Source organism: Agrilus planipennis, unplaced genomic scaffold, assembly GCF_000699045.2.
Source record: "Agrilus planipennis isolate EAB-ADULT unplaced genomic scaffold, Apla_2.0 scaffold15, whole genome shotgun sequence".
Classification (NCBI taxonomy): Eukaryota; Metazoa; Arthropoda; class Insecta; order Coleoptera; family Buprestidae; genus Agrilus; species Agrilus planipennis.
The window spans coordinates 1,690,298-1,711,950 of record NW_020438871.1 but is presented as its reverse complement, the minus strand read 5'-3'; the positions used below and the strand labels follow the sequence as shown (position 1 = coordinate 1,711,950).

Below are 21,653 nucleotides of genomic sequence, written 5' to 3'. Positions count from 1 at the left end.
GTATGGATTTATCGATATACTGATATACTTCGTTTACTTTCTGTAGCGATGTGACCTTCAGTTTGACCGGCGCAAAGTAGAAAAGAACAGCACTAGGCCAGAAAAGAAAGGAGACAACCCTCGGCCAAACTCTTAACCGGTGAGGAGCGTATAATCCGTATAGTACTGCACGGAAAAATTGACCATTTTATCAACTAAAATTGCATTGCTCAAATGTAATGTCTCAAGATCGTTTACAGTTCTATCGATTCTTTCCGATGAAAAAATTTTTTTTTATCAAAAATCGATAAAATTCTATGAGAAGTTTACAGACACTAGTAGCTTCCGCGAACGATACATCCAAAATTCCCGATTGATTTCATCATGAGCCACCATTACTACTGCCTACACTATATCGTAATGTACGAAGTAGATGTAGAAATTATTGTTTAAATAAAAACCGTACGTGGTAGGTATCTATCGCCTGACACGGTGGAATTATTTTGACAAATTGTGGTTGTTAACTGAGAACAGTTGTTTGCATGAATGCTTTAATTACACGGCATTTAAAGGTGTGTATTATGTTAAGCGTAAAATTTACTTGAACCCTGCTGCAAGAGCTTATAACGGTACCATTGGGAATAAATTGGAGGCTATTCAGAAACTTTCGGATGCAAGATAAAAGTGTGTCGATTCGATTACAAATGCAAGCCCCCGGAAATTGGTACAAATTACTGGAAAACAACTTGGTTTGTTTCAATTCCCAAACGAACGTCATGTAAAGTTGTTTTAGCGAGAGGGCGAATTCTACCTACTGTTTCACCTCTATCCAAATACCTTTTTTATAATTGAAATTGCTACGTTAGGTACCTACCTATATATATACCTATCTGACTTTTTCTTTTTTTTTTTTTTTAATAAAAGGATTCTAAAATTGGCAAACCTTTTAGAAATTTATCGAGCAAAATCTAGACACAAATATAGAGCATTGCTTCATCCAATTTACTTAGTGGTCATGCATGATAATTCCAACTATTTGGCAAACATGAGCAGCCACCCAAGGCAAGCAAAAGAAGCAAGAAAAAGTAAAAGATCTGTTTAAACAAATCACTCACCTGAAATTGTTGTATGGGAAATACGATCCCCGGTTGCTGAATCGTGGCTCCAGGCGTAGCTGCTATTTGTTGCGGTGTTGTTGGTAATTGCGGCTGGCCGGGGATTCCCTGCCAGGTAGCCGGTACTTGCATGCCAAGTCTGCAACAAGAACAACTGAAAATACATTTCCAAGCATTCTTAAAGCCACGATGATTGAATTAATATAATACATTTAAATAAACATGAAAATCTCTTCGATTGAAACGAGAAAATTTTTAGACCGGGCTGTCGAATGATAAAACTTTTTCTTAAACTTTTCGTTAACTAAAATCAAATAGACGAGCTGACGAACAGCGAAATGTTTGAAATATCGTAGCTCTGTCTTAAGACACTTGGACTCGTTGGAAGCCCAAATATTTACGAAAATTTCTGAAAAAGAAACTGCTCTGAAATTGCTAAAATGTCCTCTTCAACATCATCTTTGTTTTGGTATTTCTTTGTTAGTACAATTGAGATGGAGAATTACTCAAATTTAGTCAAGATATGTATAATTACAACAGACCCAGACGCGTACTTGTAAAATATACCTAGGTACAGTTCAGAGGTTTTGACCATACCCACCATACAACATCGACGACACCGTAGATCAAAGAATCTGTATCAAATTTTGCGTGAAAAGCAAAATTAATGCGCGGACGCATTCCGAAGGTTGACTGTGGAATATGGTGAAGTTACCGTGAACCGAAGCAATATTTATCGGTGGTACAAAATGCTCTCAGAGGGCCTAGAAGTTGTGAACGGCGAAGAGCGTGCCGGACGCCCGAGCACGTCAACAACAGACGAAAACATTGATGAAATGATGAAAATATAGGGTTGTTCGGAAAGTCATTTCGTTTTTTTCCCGACAGAGGATTTAATTGTATTCTTTTGGACCCAACTTCACATTTAAGCCGTATAATTTTTATATGCTTTGAGAGCTCATATAGCAAGGCTTGTGTGGAAAAATTTCCAATTAATTCTACGCAGTAGTTTTTGGTTGGTGCCCTTTTAAATATGGAGAGCGATAAGCAGCATTTTCGACATATCTTACTGTTTTACTACAGAAAGGGTAAAAATGCTGTTCAAGCCAGAAAGAAATTGACTGATGTGTATGGAGAAGGTGTGTTGACAGTACGCCAGTGCCAGAACTGGTTCGCTAAATTTCGATCCGGCAATTTTGATGTCGAAGATGCACCACGTTCGGGAAGGCCGGTTGAAGCTGATAAAGACGCGATAAAGGCATTAGTTGATGTGAACCGGCGAATAACAACACGTGAGATCGGATTGAGGTTAAATTTATCAAATTCAACAGTTTATGACCACTTGAAAGGCCTGGGATTATCCTCGAAGCTCGATGTATGGGTTCCCCATGTTCTCACAGAGAGAAATCTGTGTCGCCGCATTGACGTCTGCGATTCGCTTCTCAAACGTCACGAAAATGATCCGTTTTTGAAGCGCATCATCACTGGGGACGAAAAATGGGTTGTATACAACAACGTCAAACGCAAGAGGTCATGGAGCAAAAAAGATGAACCGGCTCAAACCATTTCCAAAGCCGATATTCACCAAAAAAAGGTGATGCTGTCTGTTTGGTGGGATTTTAAAGGAATCGTTTTTTTTGAGCTTTTACCGGATAACACAACGATTAATTCGGAAGTCTACTGTCATCAGCTGGACAAACTGAATGATGCACTTCAACAGAAAAGGTCAGAACTAATCAACAGGAAAGGTGTAGTGTTTCACCAAGACAACGCGAGACCTCACACAAGTTTGGTCACTCGCCAAAAGCTTTTACAGCTTGAATGGGATACAATGCTACACCCACCATATTCTCCAGACCTGGCACCATCGGATTATTATTTGTTCCGGTCACTCCAAAATTTTTTAGACGGTAAAACCTTCACCTCAAATGAGGAGGTCAAAAACCTCCTCGATCAGTTTTTTGCCAGCAAAGACCAAAACTTTTATGAGCGTGGAATTATGCTACTACCAGAAAGATGGCAAAAGGTGTTGGACCAGAACGGTCAATATATAATTTAATAAAGTATTTGTTTATTATAAGAAAATTGTCTTTCATTTCCACAAAAAAAAAAACGAGATGACTTTCCGAACAACCCTATAGTATTGGCAATCGTCGAATCACCGTTAAAGAAGTTGCTGAGGACCTAAACATATCGATTGGCTCCTGCCATTGGATTTTTACCAATGATTTGGGAATAAGACGGATCAATTTCGACCAAAGACAGCATCGCATTAACATTGTTAAGGAATTGTTGGACTCTGTCCGAGACGACCGAAATTTGCTCGAGGGTTAGAAAATGTTTGTGAGTTTGTGAGACAGCATATCTACTTGATGTTTTGGTTGAGCGGAATTGCCTATTGAACCATTGCAGATAACTAAAGATTTTCTTATCAGTGAATAGCTTGTGATTTTTTCAATAGGATAGACCGAATGGAAAAATTATATTGATGAAGTTAATCACCCATGAGCGTACTAAACAAGATTAATCTTAGAGGAAACGGGAAGCTGTGTTCATAAGTTTGATAGAAAATTAAAGAAAAATATAAAGCGTAAAACCTACAAGAAAAAATGGAACAAGTAATGAAACTCACCCCATGTACGACTGCTGATACCCCGCGTACTGTCCATAACCGTAACCTTGTATTCCTTGGAGAAACTGTCCTTGCATCTGGGCTGCAGCAGCAGCAGTTGTGGGATAACTTTGCGGATACCAGTAACCGAGTTGCTGCCCATAAGCACTATAAGGATACTGAGTGCTAGATAACGCCTGAAAGAAAATAAAAACGTTATTAAAAGTGGAACCGTTTCTCATAAAACCATCGGTAAGTGTTTTACCTGGCTCGCAATGGGTGCGTTGTTTGGGTCACCCGATTCCTTTCCCCATGAGCATTTAACTATTTGACCGTTGATATCAGTGTTGTGGACAGCTACGATTGCATGGGTTGCAGATTCTTTTGTGGCAAATCTGGAAGCAAAAAATGTCTCAGTAGAGTAATAATTTCTAACTGCAGTTAGGTATTTGTGTTACCTGACAAACGCGTATCCCTTTTCCTTAAATACCCGAATTTCTTGAATCGTTCCAAACGGTGCAAATGTTTTCTGCATTAGTTCTTCAGTTAAACCGTTGGTGATACCACCGCAGTACACTGTACAGTTGGTGGGACTGCTCTGATTGTACACCTCGTCAAATGTCAGAGGTTTTGTATTAGCTGGAAGTAATGAAACAACTTATGCGTATTTAATAAATAAATATAATATAATATATTAAATCAATAAAAAATCATTTATATCACATTTCAACGCTGCTCATCGCGCAGCGGGTTAAACTTTTGCTCCTATCTCTAATCTTTTCGATTAAAGTTTGTGTAGGATAAGTTGAGAATTGAAAATGCATCTCATTTCATTGGATTATTTATTTTTTGATTTCTAAATTTTTTTATAGTGCTTTCTAAATAAGTCATAACTCTGAAAAAATGAAAGTGCAATTTAAATTATCCCAGTTCGTCCGTCCCTGCGTTGATACTATAGAGTAAATTGGACAGAAAAATAACGTTTCGACATCTTCGTGGTTCAATTCCAATATTATTTCGATTTAACTTCAACACTTATTTTATAAATACAGGGCGTCTCATGGTAGAGTGAAGTTTTTCAAATCAAATTAAAAAAACCAATTTTATGAAAAACATTTTTATTAAAAAGTAATATGAAATAATTTAATTAGATACATTTGTCAATTTCTTTGAATGCACTTACAGCATTTTACAGCACTTCGAATCATAGTTGACTCAATTTTATTTTATTTCTTTTATCTTTGCAATATTTCTCAGAGTATTGGCGTAACTTTGTTTACTGCAAATTGGGTAATCGCGAATGCTATGTGACTATTTTTGGTGAAATAGCTCACGAAGTTGATCCAAAATCCATAGTAATTCCTGCAGTGTGGGAAGTGGTTCCATCCTGCTGAAGCCGAGGTGCAAAACAAGTGGTAATTATTTTCCGATATGCGTTACCAGAGTAATAGTTATAGTTCTACTTTTGGCATTTTTGAAAAAAACACGGCCTGATTTTTTCATTCGCTGATAGAACATCTCATACTGCCACTTTGGGCTATGGAGTGGTGTTTGATGTTTTTGTAGTCCGCTATATCCATTTAGAGGCACTCTTCAAAGTTCAAAATCTCTCGATGACTGCCTGGTAAAAACTTTTTCGTAAATTGTGGTCATTTCCCGTTATTGTCTGACTATGTGGGTTTTATAAGGATGCAATATCAGAACACGCTTCACAATCCGCTCTACGGTTGATACGGTGACGTTTAAAGCCGCTACTCTTTTGTGTATTGGTAGAAGAGGATTTCGCGACGAACGCTAGCTGCAACTTAGTTTATTGTTTCTTCCGTTCTTGAAGTTCTGTTCGGGCCCGGACGTGGCTGATTTATGGAGGAACCTGTAGCTCGAAACTTCTGTACCCATTTACGAATCAACTTTTCGCTTGGTTCATCTCGCAAACGTCTGATGTTGTAGCGGGAACAAAATTGCTGCCGAGCGGTAACGAATGATTCTTCTTCCTTGAGAAACGGTTACATGGGCGCTATCCTAGTGCGACATCGTAACTGACGAACCCGCACGAAATATGACTATTGATGCGCCTCTTTTCCCCACTCTTTATTTTAAAAAGGTTCTTTAGAATTGGGAGTCCTGAACACCCTGTATATGTGTTACATTTTTTAATCTACAAATCTACATATAATTTTTTTTATTTCAGTTGTGTAATGTTGGTGTAAGTAGAATTAAATTTCGGATAAGAAATAGAAATGAAATGCGTACACCTGATGCGTTGGAGGTAAAAGAGGCTTTTACATTTACACGTATGCACAAATTGAAACGTTTCACCCACTGATTCTTGAATCTTGTTTCTTGTTATTCGAGTAGCTCGCTCATAAGGCAAATGCGCAATAGTGAAGAGTTCAGAGGAAGTTACTTGATTTTTCAGAGCACTTATCGTGCTGGGATATCACAGGATGGATCAAAAGGCTGCCCCGTAACCTTCCTTTAATATTCTGCTTAGTTTTCTTATTCAAAGGGCTCCCATTTCGCTAGACGTGAAATGGCTTTTTTACAGTTTTCAGCAAAGTTTATTTCTTAACTTCGCCTACACTTATACCTGTACCTTCCAAATAATGGAATAAATAATTGCTGGAAAATGTCTTCATCCAGAAAAGCCGCGCATACATAATCGATTTATGTAAGGATTTTCTAATTATTTTTCACAGAAAATCATTTGTAGTGTCTTTAAACTACCAAGTATATGCCAAAGATGTTTATGTTTTAAAATTGCAAGATTAAATTTTTATTTTACCATCACTTTAAGTTGGTACGTAATTAAAAATGCTTTCTAAAAATTAATTCACTATTATTTTTTAGTTAGAAGGTCTTCTATGAGCAAAATACTTCGTTATATTTAATATTATACTACATAAAGAAGCTATTTTTAGGGTTCAGTATGTCCGAATGAAAAACGGAACCCTTACAGGATTACTCGTGTGTCTGTCTGTCCTTGTTTTTCGTTTATATAAACGCTCATTTTGTATCTTTAAAAGGGGTACCTTTTTATTGTAATTAAATAAATAATAGGAAAAGTTGCGCGAACAGGTAATTCCCAGCGCTATTTTCAAATAGTTTGTAGATAGCGTGTACGCCGTGTAATGGAAACTTCAACCAGAGTATTAATTATACATATTCTAGGAGGCCACTGTATACCGTGAATAAAGTAAAGACTCGCTTATAGAACCAAATACACCGTAAAAAATGCCGCCCGATTGCTCATATTCTACATAAAACAAATAAGATTCAGAATACTTTTTGAGTTTCCACTATAAAAATCACTAATTTTTCGAAATTGGGAAGTTACTGAATTCAGGCTGATTTTCGAAATTCGAGTATTCACCAGATTTCGAAGTTTTAAGATCACAGGAAGCTAAAGTTGTTTGTGAATGCTGTGAATCCTATCAAAACCTTGATCCGTTCGAGAATATTGTTGACGAAAAAATTCGAAAAAAGAATAAATACTTTTATAACATTTAAGGAATATTACATGTTTTCCAAAAGACTGGGAGTTCGGTTAGTTTAGGTCATTTTTCAGAAAATCAAGTGATATTTTCAGAGACGTGGTTAAAAAGTGTATTTCATACATTTTCGTTCGTGGGAAAAAAATTGAAAAAAATGCCGACAGTGAAATGTGCAATTTTTGTGTTTAATGAACGTTTTGATAGTAAGTCACATTTACGAGACGCGGAAAGTCCTAGATGATTATAAACGGAACGTGGTGGTAACTATACCTAAAAAAGAGAGGCGCGGATAGGTGCGAGACATTTAGAACAATTAGAACTTCCCATGCGTCAAAAATCTTGACTAGAATTGTACAGAGTAAGATGGAAAAAAGGGCGGAACAACTATTAGGGGAAGATCAATTTGGGTTTAGAAGAAATAGAGGAACGCGGGAGGCAATTCTGGCTTTACAGATAACAATAGAGAAAACGATAGAAAAAGAGTGCGTACACAGCATTTGTAGATCTACAAAATTCCTTTGGACCATATTAAACGGGATAAGATGTTAAATATACTCAAAAATGTAGGGATGACTTACAGAGTCGAACTACAAGCGATACTAAGTGTGTATAAAGAGCAACAGGCAGTTTAGCAGTTATAGAAGTGGGGCTGCAACGTAGAGAAGTAAATATTAGGAAGGGAGTCAGACAGGAATGTACTGTTTTTATCTATGGATTGTCTACAGCGTTTATTTCATAAAATAATTGTGTTTTATCGTAAAAATTCAGAAAAGCAATAACCTAAAGAAAACGTGGTCGCTTTTTTGCAGGTAATTCGTCAGTTAAAAAATTTGTAACCTGGTTGTTATTTTGCTAATGCATGATCGTTAATGTAATGATAAGTGTGTCAACTTGCTTTGTGAAAAAGCTTTTTTGTTTGTTTCATCTAACGACCAAAATTATTCGAAACATCGTTACTTAAACAACGGAAATTAAATTTCCACTGATAAAAACGAACGTACAGAATGGAGAGAGGAATCAAAAGGTTTTTACAAAAGATTCAGACGAAAAAAAAATGTCACACTGCTTTATTTTCGTATGCAACGTTTAATCGCTTTTCTGTCATTGTCGGCTATTAAAAACTTTATTTTTTGACATGACCCTGACTCTTTACGACGACATGCATATTTTATTATACAACGCCGTTGTTAGGAAGAAGAAATAGGTAAGCCACCCTGTTTAGAATTCATGCCCAAAGTAATTAGAATTAACAATGTATAAATACCTATTGCACTTACAGGTACATATTGTACACAGGGTTTACGTTGAACAATGATGGTAAATTTACCTTGTAGTTCCAGATTATTCCATATAACACAAATCATATCACAGAATCAACAGACTCGTAATAAAGAAGAAAAATTGTTAACAATTTAATAAGTTATTATAAATATAAAATAAATGATTAACGATATCTACATAGACAATAAGCCGCAAGCAATTCCAATTTTGAAATACGGCGAAGCGTTTTAACGAACAGTACAGTGTGCGGTTAAGGGTGGTTCACGCTACACCGTTTTAAGTCCGACGCGGTTACGGGCTCAGTCCGTACTACCAATCCTTCACAGAGAAAAACTACTGTTTATTAATATTATTATTACCCACATTTGATTGATTTCTATTATTGGGCGTCTATTAATCTTTCCATGAATTAACGGACTTATTTGAGGTTATAGCACAAAATTCCTCTTTAAGCTTGTTACTGCATTACAATCCGTCTTTGTTTGGTAAGTCGTAGGTAGTAAACGTTTAGTAAGTCACATTAAAGAACAATGTTGTCTTGTAAAGCGCCTAGGCGTATCTGGATATGACAGATATTGCCGACTAGTTGGCACATATATATTGCATTCACAGTGATATGATTAAAGGAAATGTTTGAAGCCGAACCAATGCAACGTAATTTAAGCAATCGAAAGTTACATTGAAGTCCATTAAACAATTTACAAACTTCTGGCGTTATGTTAACGGTTCATATATTGGCACAAACGGTGTAACGTTGTTTACCTGTGGCTATTTTGATAATTTTGTTTTCCAGCAACAGTTGAATTATAACTTTCAATTTTTCACTTCTATTTGAAGATTACAGAGGCAACATTACTTTTTCAAATTTTAAAAAATACTTTGAAGCTTACCATCATTTTTAGGGGCTGGTGGTTTCCGAGTGGCCCAGTTTGTACGAATACTTCGACTGCCCAGCCATTGTCCGTTCATTCCAGCTATAGCACTTTCAGCTTCCTGTAACAAAACAAATGATTCTTCATGAAAACGTTCTTTCTACTGTAACTTTCCCCGAACATGAAAAAGTAAAAAAGGATTTTAAATGTAAAGCGGTCGCCGAAAAGTGTAAAATACCCAGTACATAAAAGCAACAAATTAATAGGGTCAGTATTTTAGTCCCTTTGTTGTCAGTACACAAAATAACTTTTGGTAAACAGTGAGTTTAAAAATGCTAAACGGTCGGTACATATACATAGAGAACAATCAATAAAAATAAAAGAATTAATAAGCCCTCCCAGAACGCCTGGCAGATGTAAACCATCGCAATACACAAACGAAACTAAAGGTAAATGTTCTGTTTAGGTATCATAGAAATAATTAGGTTGTATGTTTAGTTTGACAAGTCGATATCCTTAACTGACAAGAACATTGTTTATTTTACAGCTAGTTACAGTTAAATAGCATTAACTACGACTTTACGAATACATTTAATTATTATCAGCCAATATCGTTAAATATTTAATTTTATTTTTTGTTATTTGTAGTTCACTGTATCTTAACTAATTTCCGAAAATTTCTCTTAATTTGAATATGTGTATTCATTTTTCATTCTTAATGTGGTGGTCGGCGTGAGACACCCTGTATATGTATAATTACATATGAGTTACAGCAAGTGGATTAAAATACCAACCAGTAAAATACAAAAGCCTCTCTCATAAATAGGTGATCTACAGAATCACTTATATTTTCCGATTTTTATAAAATATGTACAGAACTTCGACAAATAAAAATAAATATTATTTAAGCTCATAGAAAAACAATACGGGAATAATAGATATTATGTTTGCTCGGTAAAGCATTTCGTACAGCCAACGTACATCATATGTATTGCTTATAGATTGCTGCTGGTTAGAAATAAACAATGGTTTCGGGCAAAAGTACACGAACCACTAAACGCAACGTAAATAAAACGTCAAACGTCAGCAATTGTTGTGACCTTAAATAAACAAACAAAAAGGGTTGAAATTTGAAATGCTCGTCCAATACTAGGCGTATACTGAAATATAAAACAAAAATTACCACATTTCTTGTAATCTTCAGAGCCGTGTTTACAAGAAGTTATCGACCGGGCTAAAGCTCTTTCTTGGCGCCCCACTCACCCCAACCCGCTATCTATCGAAATTAAACAATGTGTAAAATCAAAGAAGAAAAATCATTCTAATGCATATTTGTTTTTTGAGAAGGGCCAACTGAGACTTCCACTTTGAGCTAATCTTTGCATTTCTCCAAAACTGGAACAACCAACATCCTTAACTATTTGCGAACCGTAATCTAATCTAAGTCTTTTTCTACTCCTTTTTAACTCCTGTTTCTGGCTCTAATATGTCTCCGACTAGACCTTCATACCTGAGAAAGAGTCCTAATCAACCTATCTCGCCTATTTCTCCTATTCTTTCTAATACCTCTTCATTTTTAACCTTCTCTTTCCACGGTATCCTCATCATTCGGCTGTAACACCGTATTTCGTATGCTTCTAACTTTATGTTTTCCGCCGCGCTTTCCGTCCATGTTTCGCACCCGTACAGCGCCGTGCTCCAAACATACATCTTTAACAATCTTTTTCGAATTTCTTTTTATTGAAGGCAACTCGATCCTGCGCTGTCCTCTGCTTTATATAACTACTACTCCGTCCGTCCTGACTTATCTGACTTCCTAAATACCTAAAATCCTTTTTCTTCTAGTTCTTTCCGTACTTTTTTCTCCTTGCGTACCAGTATTTTTGTTTTACTTTTATTTATTTTCATACAATACCGTTTTGTCAACATCGCTTCCATTTTATTTGAAGCTATCTCTAATTGGAAAGGTCAACATCAATATTTGTGATATTAAATTGTTTTTTACCCTTAATCTGGCTTTTTTATAATATTATAAAAAGCGAAAAAAATGTTAATTGAATTTATAATTGTTGCAAACTATATGCATGTATCTGCTACACACGTACTCGACTACAAAAATTTACGACGTGTTCACGACGAGACGAAGCAGTGTTTTTTCTAACTAATGGTAAATAATTAGTAATTAATGAAAATAGCACCTTCGGATTACAAAGCGGAAATCTTAAGTCGATTTACTGACCCATGAGAACACATTATTATCTCAATTACAATGTCGAAGACAAAGTTCGAACTAGAGTTGCTCAGTCCTAAATAACATACTAACATTGAGAATTCAGGAACTGCGGTAATGGGGGAAATTAGTGAGAAGGTGAAATGCGGGACTTTATCATCATGTAAGCTTCGTTTAAGCAACCCTCACTGACGATGAATAATAAATATTTGAGTATTTTCTACCAAAATTTGATGGATTAAAACCGAAATGTTTGATTCTACACGTACTCCAAAATTAACATTTATAAAAAAAAAATTATGCATGCAATACAAGAAAACTTCCCCGTAAACGAATTCTAAAAGCTGTTAAATTTAAAGGATAATACAGGAAATTACAGTAATCCTTTTACGGATGCGATTTCAAGTCTATTTATTTCGATGCATCTCATGCTTAATGAGACAGGAATTTAATAAATACGAAAACGATTTAACAGATTAAAAGCTGCCTTTAAACAGAGTAACAATTTCTGCGCTTACATGTAATAGAAATTTAATGAAAATCTAATTAAATACATAAAACTCACCTTATATAGACTCTTAAAATTAAAATTCTCATCAAACTAGCTATAAATCCACACTGTTATAAACGATATACACTTTTTAGGATTCTGCAGGGCCGATTGAAAAATGGAACCCCCTGTCTATCTATCCGAATCTACTGAGCCGATTAAGTTGAAATTTAAAACACATATAAATTTCTGTGACCCAAATACGGACGCATAACGTAAATAAATTAATTTTGAATGTGGGGGTCATTTTTGGGGGTCAATAGGAAATTAAGAAAAAAGTTATGTAAACATATCAAATGAAAGGGTTTGTTGTAATTATATATTTTTTAGTGCTTAAAATAAGGAAGGTTTCTTATTTTTAGTTTTTCATGATAAAAAGATAAGACTTGAAGACGCTATTTATAAATTTACTTAAAACTACGATTTCAGAAAAGTGGATTAGTTACATAAGACTGCAGATTTAACAATGTGAACTCTCAAGAATCGCAAAGACGTAGGTGTTGAGACTTAGGTGTTTAAGTAGGATTTTCAATATTAGGTAGGTAGGTTTAAACTGTTGGTGTTCGAATAATTGTTATTTGAGTAACTGGTGTATTTTCAATTAAACGATAAAAGATGTTGGTTGTTTGAAGAAGCCCTAATAATATAATTGCTAGTCTAATATTCGAGTACTTGAATGCTACAATACTCCGAGTATGATTATTGATTAGTCGTTTGAGTACTCGGTGAGTACTTGGTAGATATGCGGATACATAGGTATGTATTCAAATAATTGTACACCCGAAGAATACTGGAATAGATAATGTAAAGGACTTGGCTGGTATGTTAGGCTTGATTAGGTAAGTGTCTAATTATGAGTAACGGGGTTAGTTTGAGTTGAGTGCGGGTAATTAGAGTAGGACGAGTTTCTGTGGGCTTTTAGGAAAGTGATTTGTTTGGTTTCAATTGGAAACGGATGTCTGATATGGAAATCTAAGAAATTGAGGCGCCTGCAATTGTAATTTAGAATAATTTAAATATACTGACGTGCAAGATAACAGAACTAAACAAATATAAAGGGAATTGAAAAGGAATTAGATAAAATAATGGTAGAGAAGTTTGAACAATAGAAATACACGTTTTTTCTTAAAGAATGTATGAGAAAAGCCAAACTATTTGAATGACGGGCTTTATACCACCTTCGGGTGTTTTACGAAGAACTACATACCAAAAAAAGGCAACGATACAGGGAAAACTATTTTAACTTTTAGAGGCAGTTTGTCGCTTTGTGCAATGAATTTGAGTTTGAACCACAGCACAGTTGGTTGCATATGGTTCATGTAGAAAATATAATTGTTTATTTAAACTATTGCTAAAATAACTAGATTTCTTCATTATTATTCTGCTAGTATCTTAAGGAGTATATTATATGTTGAAATGTTACCACAGATAACAAATGTAATGAGATATAAAATTACCTTCTTCAGCCACTGCAACTTTCAAAAATTTTAAGCCGAGTATACCTACATATACAGATTTTTGACAAGATATAGATACATACGACTGCTTGTACAATTGATTTTGGGAATAAAATATAGTACTTATTATACACGGAAAAGTACTAGTTATTACAACAAAATCAAATCATTGGCGAACATTGATGTTTCAATATGTAAATAATAATAAGAATACATTTAATAATATGGATTTTTGTAAGTTATATAGTTTTAATACACTTAAGTATACTATTTGGTTAGCTATATTATGACGTGTTATAAATTTATGAATCAAACAAATGATAATACGATCGGGGACACATGTGTGAGTCTAGTGTTTCCTTTAGTTAATTAACTAATTTAACATTTAAGATAGCAGGTATATGTTAATAGATATCTTACAGTATTTGCATGTACGTCATGATGAATGAAGGCAGATCATAATGTTATCCGATTAAAGATAAATTGGATATTTTGAGAAAGTTGACTTCGAATTCGACATTCTATAAAGATGTGGATTGACAAAAGGGGTACAAAAGAAATACCCCAACAGTTAAATCTTACTAAAAACTGTCAAAGAAGACATTGAAGACAGTTAAGAAAAATACATACAAATAAAAAACCCTCATATGTACGTATAAATGGCACTTTTTCGTAAATGTTATGTTTCAGTAAAAAACCGTACGATTTACGACTATTCACCAATTTATACTAGGCGTATCATCATCATAAGGTCGTCAGTCCTAAGATTGGTTAGACACGTATCTTCACTTTTTCCTATCCTGAGCTAATCTTCGTACTTCCCTAAAACTAGAACAACCCACATCTTTAACTATTTGCGAACAGTAATCTAACCCAGTTCTACCTCTACCCCTCCTAACTCCTGTTTCTGCCTCTACTATGTCTCTGACTAGACCTTCATATCTGAGAAGCTGTCCTACCAACCTATCTCGACTATTTTTTATTGACTTCCACAGAGTGTACAATAAATAAAAAATGTCTAAACATATAATGCCATTTGCAATACAAAAATCTCAAGTGAGTAGTTTTACAAATTGCTGCCTGTCTGCACAAGTAATTGCATAGCTTTGGTAGAATATTCGTGTTTGAGTATTGCTAGAGGGTAATGATGCAGCTGCAACTATAAATGCACTAATTATCGGGATAGAAGGTTGATTAAAACAAAAGAAATACAATAGTGTTGCGTATCTTAAGATATGTAAAGCGAACTAATTAACTTTATCCAAACAACAATAGCTTGCGAAGCATAATATGGCGAAGATGGATGAAGGTCATCCTTATCTTTAAATAACGCTTTTGTGGAAGGAATATTTACGTAGAAATTTAATATACTCGCACCATTTATAACAAACATATATATTTATATGATTCTCGGATTAAAAGTGGACACCTGTTTAGAGATTTTAAGGCATTCCTCGATGGCACTTGCTATAAAATGTTTATTTACGAACGTCTATTAGTTATGTAGTTGATATTGACACTGATCAAATCTATTTACTTCAGGAGAGTACTACTACAAACAACCTTTCAACTGAACTGACTAACATGGATGATACAAAAGTATGAAACAAGTTTTTAAATCCACTTAGGGGTATGTCAAGTTTTTAACTGTTTATATTAAGTCTTGAATTAACTCCAGAACAGACATGCACCGGATAGTGGTTTTGTCGACGAACCGGATAGTCGTGTACACGGCATTAGCTCTGTCGAATACCCGACAGCGATAACATTCACTGTAAAAAATTACCGTTTGGATTTGAATGTAAAATGTTATTAACAAATACTACTGTGTAAAATACAGATTTTTTTTTCATTAAAAAGCAACATAGGTTTATATGTATGAATAATAATGCAAATTTATGTAGGTACTGCGTTTCAAATTTAATACATTTGAATTTTAAATTTCATATAATTTATATCTGCGTGTTTCTCAAACAGGCGAAAAGTTTGAAGGAGGTGATAGGGCAGTATAAAACAAGAAAATTAAGTAAATATTTGCTGATTAGAATGTTGACCTTTTTCGTATTTCAAATTACAGACAAGGGCTACTCCGTTTCCGGTAAATCACGCAGAGAAATACTTGTCGTATTCAATCAGCAGGTAATTATCGGCATAAGTGTTGAACACCTTTTGTATTTTTTTGCTTATGTACCTATTGTTGGTTATTTGTTAGATTACATTAAGTGTGATTGAAGGAGTTATTTAACGTTTTAACCTTCTATTTGGTCAATAGATCTACAGTTAAATAAATTAATTTAACAATACAACACCAGTTATTACAGTAGGTCAAGTATGGTACTGTAGAATAGTTGTTGTTACGATGATGTGCCACGATACTTATTACGGTCTTAAACTATATCGCCGCTTTGGAAGACGAAATCCTTCATTTCATAGACCTCCAGGACATGTACACGCGAAGTAGGACGGAACATTGATTCTTCTTAATATGTGACAGATTTTAAAGAAATAGTATTTAAATAAAAATACTACAAATGGCGCAGTAAACGCCATCTGTAGCACGATGCTACATTTTAGGATTACGTATGCTCCAACAAGGTCCACTTGTGTGGATATCTACTTGCTGAAAACGAATCCCGGCTGGGTCTGTATTCTGTCGGGCTGCCTGCGACGCGCTGATGAGTTCCAAAAAGATCGAAATCGCAATCCGCGTCTGGCAGTTTCGGCAGAATACAGACCATTTCGGATTATTTTATTCGAAGTATTTAAATAATTTTTAGCTGTGATGCTTTTTCCATAGGGTGTTGTTTAGAGACGAATGTTGCTCTTCATTATTGAAGTGACACAAATCCGCTTCCTTACCCGGCACTGCCGCGTATCCGGGCTATTATCCGGTACTAGGCCTGATCCAAACCGGATATCCGTACTGTTACTTAACGTGGTATTATACCTTTTAACCTTTTATATATAACATTTAAAAAATGACAACAAAATTAATAAAACAATTTTCCATTTTTCTTTTTCGTTAGGAAAATAAAACGTTGATTATTCGAAATTAATCATTGTCACTTAATTATTCGATAGTTCACTATTTTTTTGTTACATTTTTAATAGAAAATAAATACTCATGCTGTGTGCATGTGTTTAAAAACATCTACGGTTCAACTTCGACGATACAAAGATGAGAGTAGAAGTGACCATTAGTGTTCTCATTATTTTTACTCCTACACTTTAGACGATCCACAAAAAAGATTCTCTTTGAAAAACGCTCGCAAATGGAGGCCACGAAGATATTTTACACAAATAACTAACAACAAACTCTTTTCAAGACTTTTCAATACTATGTGCAACGTTTCCTTAAAAAATCGCACAAACTCCATCCTTTTATATTGTTATTTAAAAAGAGAAAAACGGCGGATTTCTAATAATTTTACTAAATAGGAGACCGCGTCTCATTTTGATGAGCTTGCCAGCATAGGCGTACATGTAAATAGTTATTGTAAAAGGAAACTAAACCAGTAACTACATCACTACTTACTACATATTTTCAAGTTTTCTAACTAAAGAAATGCCTTTGCGTTTTTAATTGATCTAATTATTCGTCGGGTGCTTGAGGCCAGTATAGAAGATGTCAAAAAGAAATTTCCCTGACGACAACGTACCGGAAACTTGGAAAGTTTTAACTTTTAAATTAAATTGTTTCCACAGTTTACGGAACAAAATAACTGCATGAGATTCTGCACTTTTTTTTATGTCAACAACAGTAGGTAGGTACGTTTGATATCTCTTTTTGGTTTAATTTTGAAAGAAAAAAAGACACATATAGGAAAAACTGTCAGTTCACAGCTGAATGAAATTGTTTTCGGTGTTTGGCAGGTGTACAAATTTTCGTGGGAGGTTTTGTTGTTATTTACTTTCTAGTGAAAACTTAAACGGCACGACAAGTTTTAGAGTGTTCTTCAGTTAGTTGTTCGTGTAAGTTAGGTCGCCGGTGATATTTGAAAGACTCGATCTTAGCAACAAGTTGTACTTAACGATTTTAGCTTCCGTTTCGTTGCAATTTTCGCAACTTTCAATGATTACTGACTACATAATGATTACTACTATACACAGGATAAATTCAAGTTAATACAATAACTACAATAACTTCTTTGAAAATAAAATGATTAAGGCCTAGCGCGCACTGCGACTTTTTAGTTGTTGCGACTGAAAAGCCGCGGGTCGCAGGAAGTAAAACCGATACGCGCACAGTTTATTGCGAATAAATGCTAATAATACTAAAAGGAAGCAGAAGAACCATATTGGTTCCATTATATCGAATCAATTTCGAATATCATTCTTTCCGTATCTAAAAACACTATGTGACGTTTCTTCTTTCTGTATCTAAAAACACTATGTGACGTTTCTTCTTTCTTTCCAACAGAGGACTTATAATGTAGCATATTATGAGTCCTCAGTTACAAAAGAGGAAGAAACGTCACATGGTATTTACCGATTTCAATTTCGGATACGAAAAAAATTATATTCGAAATTGAAAAAAGAAAATTGCTGTGGTGCTGGGTGCTGTACGGGTGCGAAACATGGACGGTGGGCGCTGCGGAAAAGAAAAGGTTAAAAACGTTCCAAATGTGGTGTTACAGGCGAATGATGAGGATATCGTGGATAGAGAAGGTTAAAAATTAAGGAGAGTAGGAGAACAGAGGACTGTATGGATGTCAATAAGAAATAGGCGAGATAGGTTAGTAGGACACCTTCTCAGGCACGAAGGTCTAGTCTCAGAGACATATTAGAGGCAGAAACGGAAGTTAGGAGGGGTACAGGTAGAGCTAGATTATATTACTGTTCGCAGATAGTTAAGGATATTGGTTGTTCTAGTTTTAGAGAAATTCGAAGATTAGCTCAGGATAGGAAAAAGTTGAGGTACGTGTCCAACCAATCGTACGACTTGGTTCACTGTTCACGCAGCCAAACGCAGCGCTTTTAATGGAATAAGCAAATCTTTATTGTTAACTTCTTTTTAATATCCTTGTTAATGTAATAAAAATATTTTCCGCGACTTTACGAGTTTAATTAAGCAGGTATTGCGGTGTGTCTTTGAAGAAATTGAAAACAAAAAAAAAACAGTCTGGCAAAGCCATTTCGTTTGTTCATAATATAACGAAGTCGAAAACGGTGTTTCGTTGTTGCAGAAAGAAGCAACGGTGTTTATCTTTCCCTTTATTTTTTTCCTTTTTATAAGAATAAAACCGGAAAAGCAGGAATTGGAAAGGAAAGAATGCACACCATAGCATCCGTTCATTTGCGGTTTGAATTTCAACAAAAAAAAAAGCAAAACAAAACAGAGCGATGCGTCCTTCTATCTCAAAGTAGAGTTTTGGTGAGTGTTCATTAGGTACATCCCAACTGAAATGCTATTTAAACACAAGAAGACAACGCTACCTATTACCGTTGTCTTCCCCTACGGAAGGCAGAGAAATATAAAGTCGCATTTTCGCATTACTTCGGTCACGTCACGAACTTCTCCTGTTTCTGTTCCTTACGTTTCTTGCAGGTTAAAGTAATAATAATTAGACGACCAGGAAAAACAAAACATTTAGATAGTAACACAATATCTACCAACGACCACGCGTTTCAATTTGACATCGACTAATAACGTTCAATTTGTACCAATTACAATTAAAGAATAGATAATGACTGTCGACCGCAACAAAATACGCTAACAATAGAAAAATAATAATTGGTGAGAGCAACGAGAACACTATAGCCGCCATTGAAAAATTAAATTGGTCAACAACAGCAACGGGAAAACAATAATGATCGACATTAACTCAATTTTAAATATTTATAATAGAGACGGTATAAGTACCCGGTTTGTATCCGATGATACTCTGTCGATCCGGCACATCTATCCGACCTAACAGCGGCATAGCAGGGGCCATTACAGTCGAACGGCTGAAACTGAGACAATTTCTACGGAATTTAAACGTAAGGGTTACATATTTCATGGATAACGAAAGGGGATGAATACGGCGCTAAATGAAGGAATTGGATTTAAAGAACTGATAAATAATACTAGGCGCAGTGCCGAGCTTTCCGGTGGAATACTACATTCAATATACAAAAATAAGTAGTATTCCTTAAAATACCGTACTACATGAATAGTATCTACTCAAAATCTCGAATGAGTAAACTACTTATACTACGTATAACTACATGCACACATAAACTGTATGAAATTTAAAATCTGATTGTATTAAATTTCAAACAAGAGCACTTAAATTTGCATTATTATTCATGTATCCATATATTGCTTTTTAATTAAAAAAAAAATTGGATTTTAATACGCATAAATCTATACCGATGTACTTGTTAATAACTTCAAACGTTTTACATTAAAATTCAAATGACAATACATACGCGTACATACGTTGCCGCTACCGTGCACTCAGTAAAAATAATGCCGAGTACCCGGCTGTTCGCTTCGTAGGTATAACCACTATCGGGTCAGTCTCTAACTGAAATGGTTCTCTAAACTTTTGTTTTTTGGTATGTTTAGGAAGGCTATTAATTCGCACATTATTAAGTGTTGTATATAAAAATTTTGAATACTCAACATTATGTACATATAATTAGGTGTAGCCGCTTCAGTTTAATTTTACCGGTTCTGGATTATAAAGTTAAAACTGGTAAAGGCTTTCGCGGCCAGTAGGTGAACTAAAAAGAGAGGCGCGAATAGGTGCGAGACATTTAGAACAATTAGTTTAACTTCCCATGCGTCAAAAATTTTAACTAGAATTGTACAGAGGAGGATTGAAGAAAAGGGCGGAAGAACTATTGGGGGAAGATGAATTTGGGTTTAGAAGAAATAGAGGAACGCGGGAGGACATTATCGCTTTACGGGTAACAATAGAGAAAACGATAGAAAAAGAAAAGAGCGCGTACATAGGACTTGTAGATTTGAAAAAGCTTTTGATAATGTTAAATGGGACAAGGTGTTAAATATACTTAAAAATGTAGGGATGAGTTACAGAGATTACAGAGTGCTACTTAGTTTGTATAAAGAGCAACAGGCAGTTATAGAGCTGGAGTGGCAAAGTAGAGAAGTAAGTGTTAGGAAGGGAGTCAGACGGGGATGCACACTGTCACCGCTTTTTTTTTAACCTATACATCGAAGACGCGATCAACATCATTAAAGACAGTACAACTGTAGGGATAGATATATACAGGGGAGAAAGATTAGTGTGCTACGATTTGCAGATGATATAGCTGTATTAGCATCTTGCAAAAAGGATAGCTTTAAATAAAATGGAAGCGGTATTGACAAAACAGTACTGTTTGAAAATAAATAAAAATAATATGAAGAATGGAAAAACTTTGGCGGTTGTTGTAGAACAAACAGAATAGCTCAAAACCCCAACGCCAAAACACGACACTGTAGTTGTCCGAAGCACTTTTCGGTAACAAAGTTACCTTCTTCAGGGACTGAAGTAAACTAAACCTAAATGAGAACTAATCCTAATTTATACTGATAGTTGTTAAGGTTCAGTGAACATGACCCGAAGCCAACAAGGTAGATGTTCAATGGACCTTAACATCATCATCATAAACGTAATTAAACTAAACTAAATAGCGGAGATCCAGGGATGGGACCGTTGTCATTGTTAAGAACAATTTGTTTATTTTTATAAATGTATAAACTTTCAAAACTGTTTAGTAAACGATTATTCCTAACTTCTTTAACTAACTTAAGGTTATTAATATTAATATTATGTCCATCAGTAAGAATATGTTGGGCAACACTAGATTTTTCTTCTCTACCAAACCTAGCATGAGCTAGATGTTCTTTAAATCTGGTTTTGATTGAACGTCTAGTTTGTCCAATATATTTTTTACTACAGTCATTACAACTAATTTCATATATCCCCGACTTTTCTAAGAATGGAATTTTATCCTTAGGGTTACCAAGGAGAGTTTGAATGGAGTTGCCATTTGAACTGTAAGCAATCCGTAAACCAAGTTTTCGAAAAATACCCTCGAGTCCGCGAGTAAATCTTGGCTCGTATGGCA

At 35.0% G+C, this 21,653-nt stretch overlaps 1 protein-coding gene across 8 annotated transcripts in view; it reads right to left on the bottom strand.

Moving 5' to 3' along the window:
* LOC108737595 (nucleolysin TIA-1) overlaps window positions 1–21,653 on the bottom strand; it is a 744,862-nt gene that overhangs the window by 555,956 nt on the left and 167,253 nt on the right. For 7 of the 8 annotated variants that reach the window (XR_003231829.1, XR_003231832.1, XR_003231836.1 and 4 more), the window contains 5 exons: window positions 9,371–9,473; window positions 4,164–4,344; window positions 3,971–4,100; window positions 3,727–3,902; window positions 1,095–1,248 (listed from right to left, as the gene is read on the bottom strand). Coding sequence is in view for 2 of the 8 variants with exons in the window: in XM_025978009.1 (XP_025833794.1) it covers window positions 1,095–1,248; window positions 3,727–3,902; window positions 3,971–4,100; window positions 4,164–4,344; window positions 9,371–9,473 (744 nt within the window). In the remaining 6 variants the exon portion in view is untranslated. The remainder of the gene's footprint in view (window positions 1–1,094; window positions 1,249–3,726; window positions 3,903–3,970; window positions 4,101–4,163; window positions 4,345–9,370; window positions 9,474–21,653) is intronic. The other variant, XR_003231830.1, reaches the window with a different exon arrangement.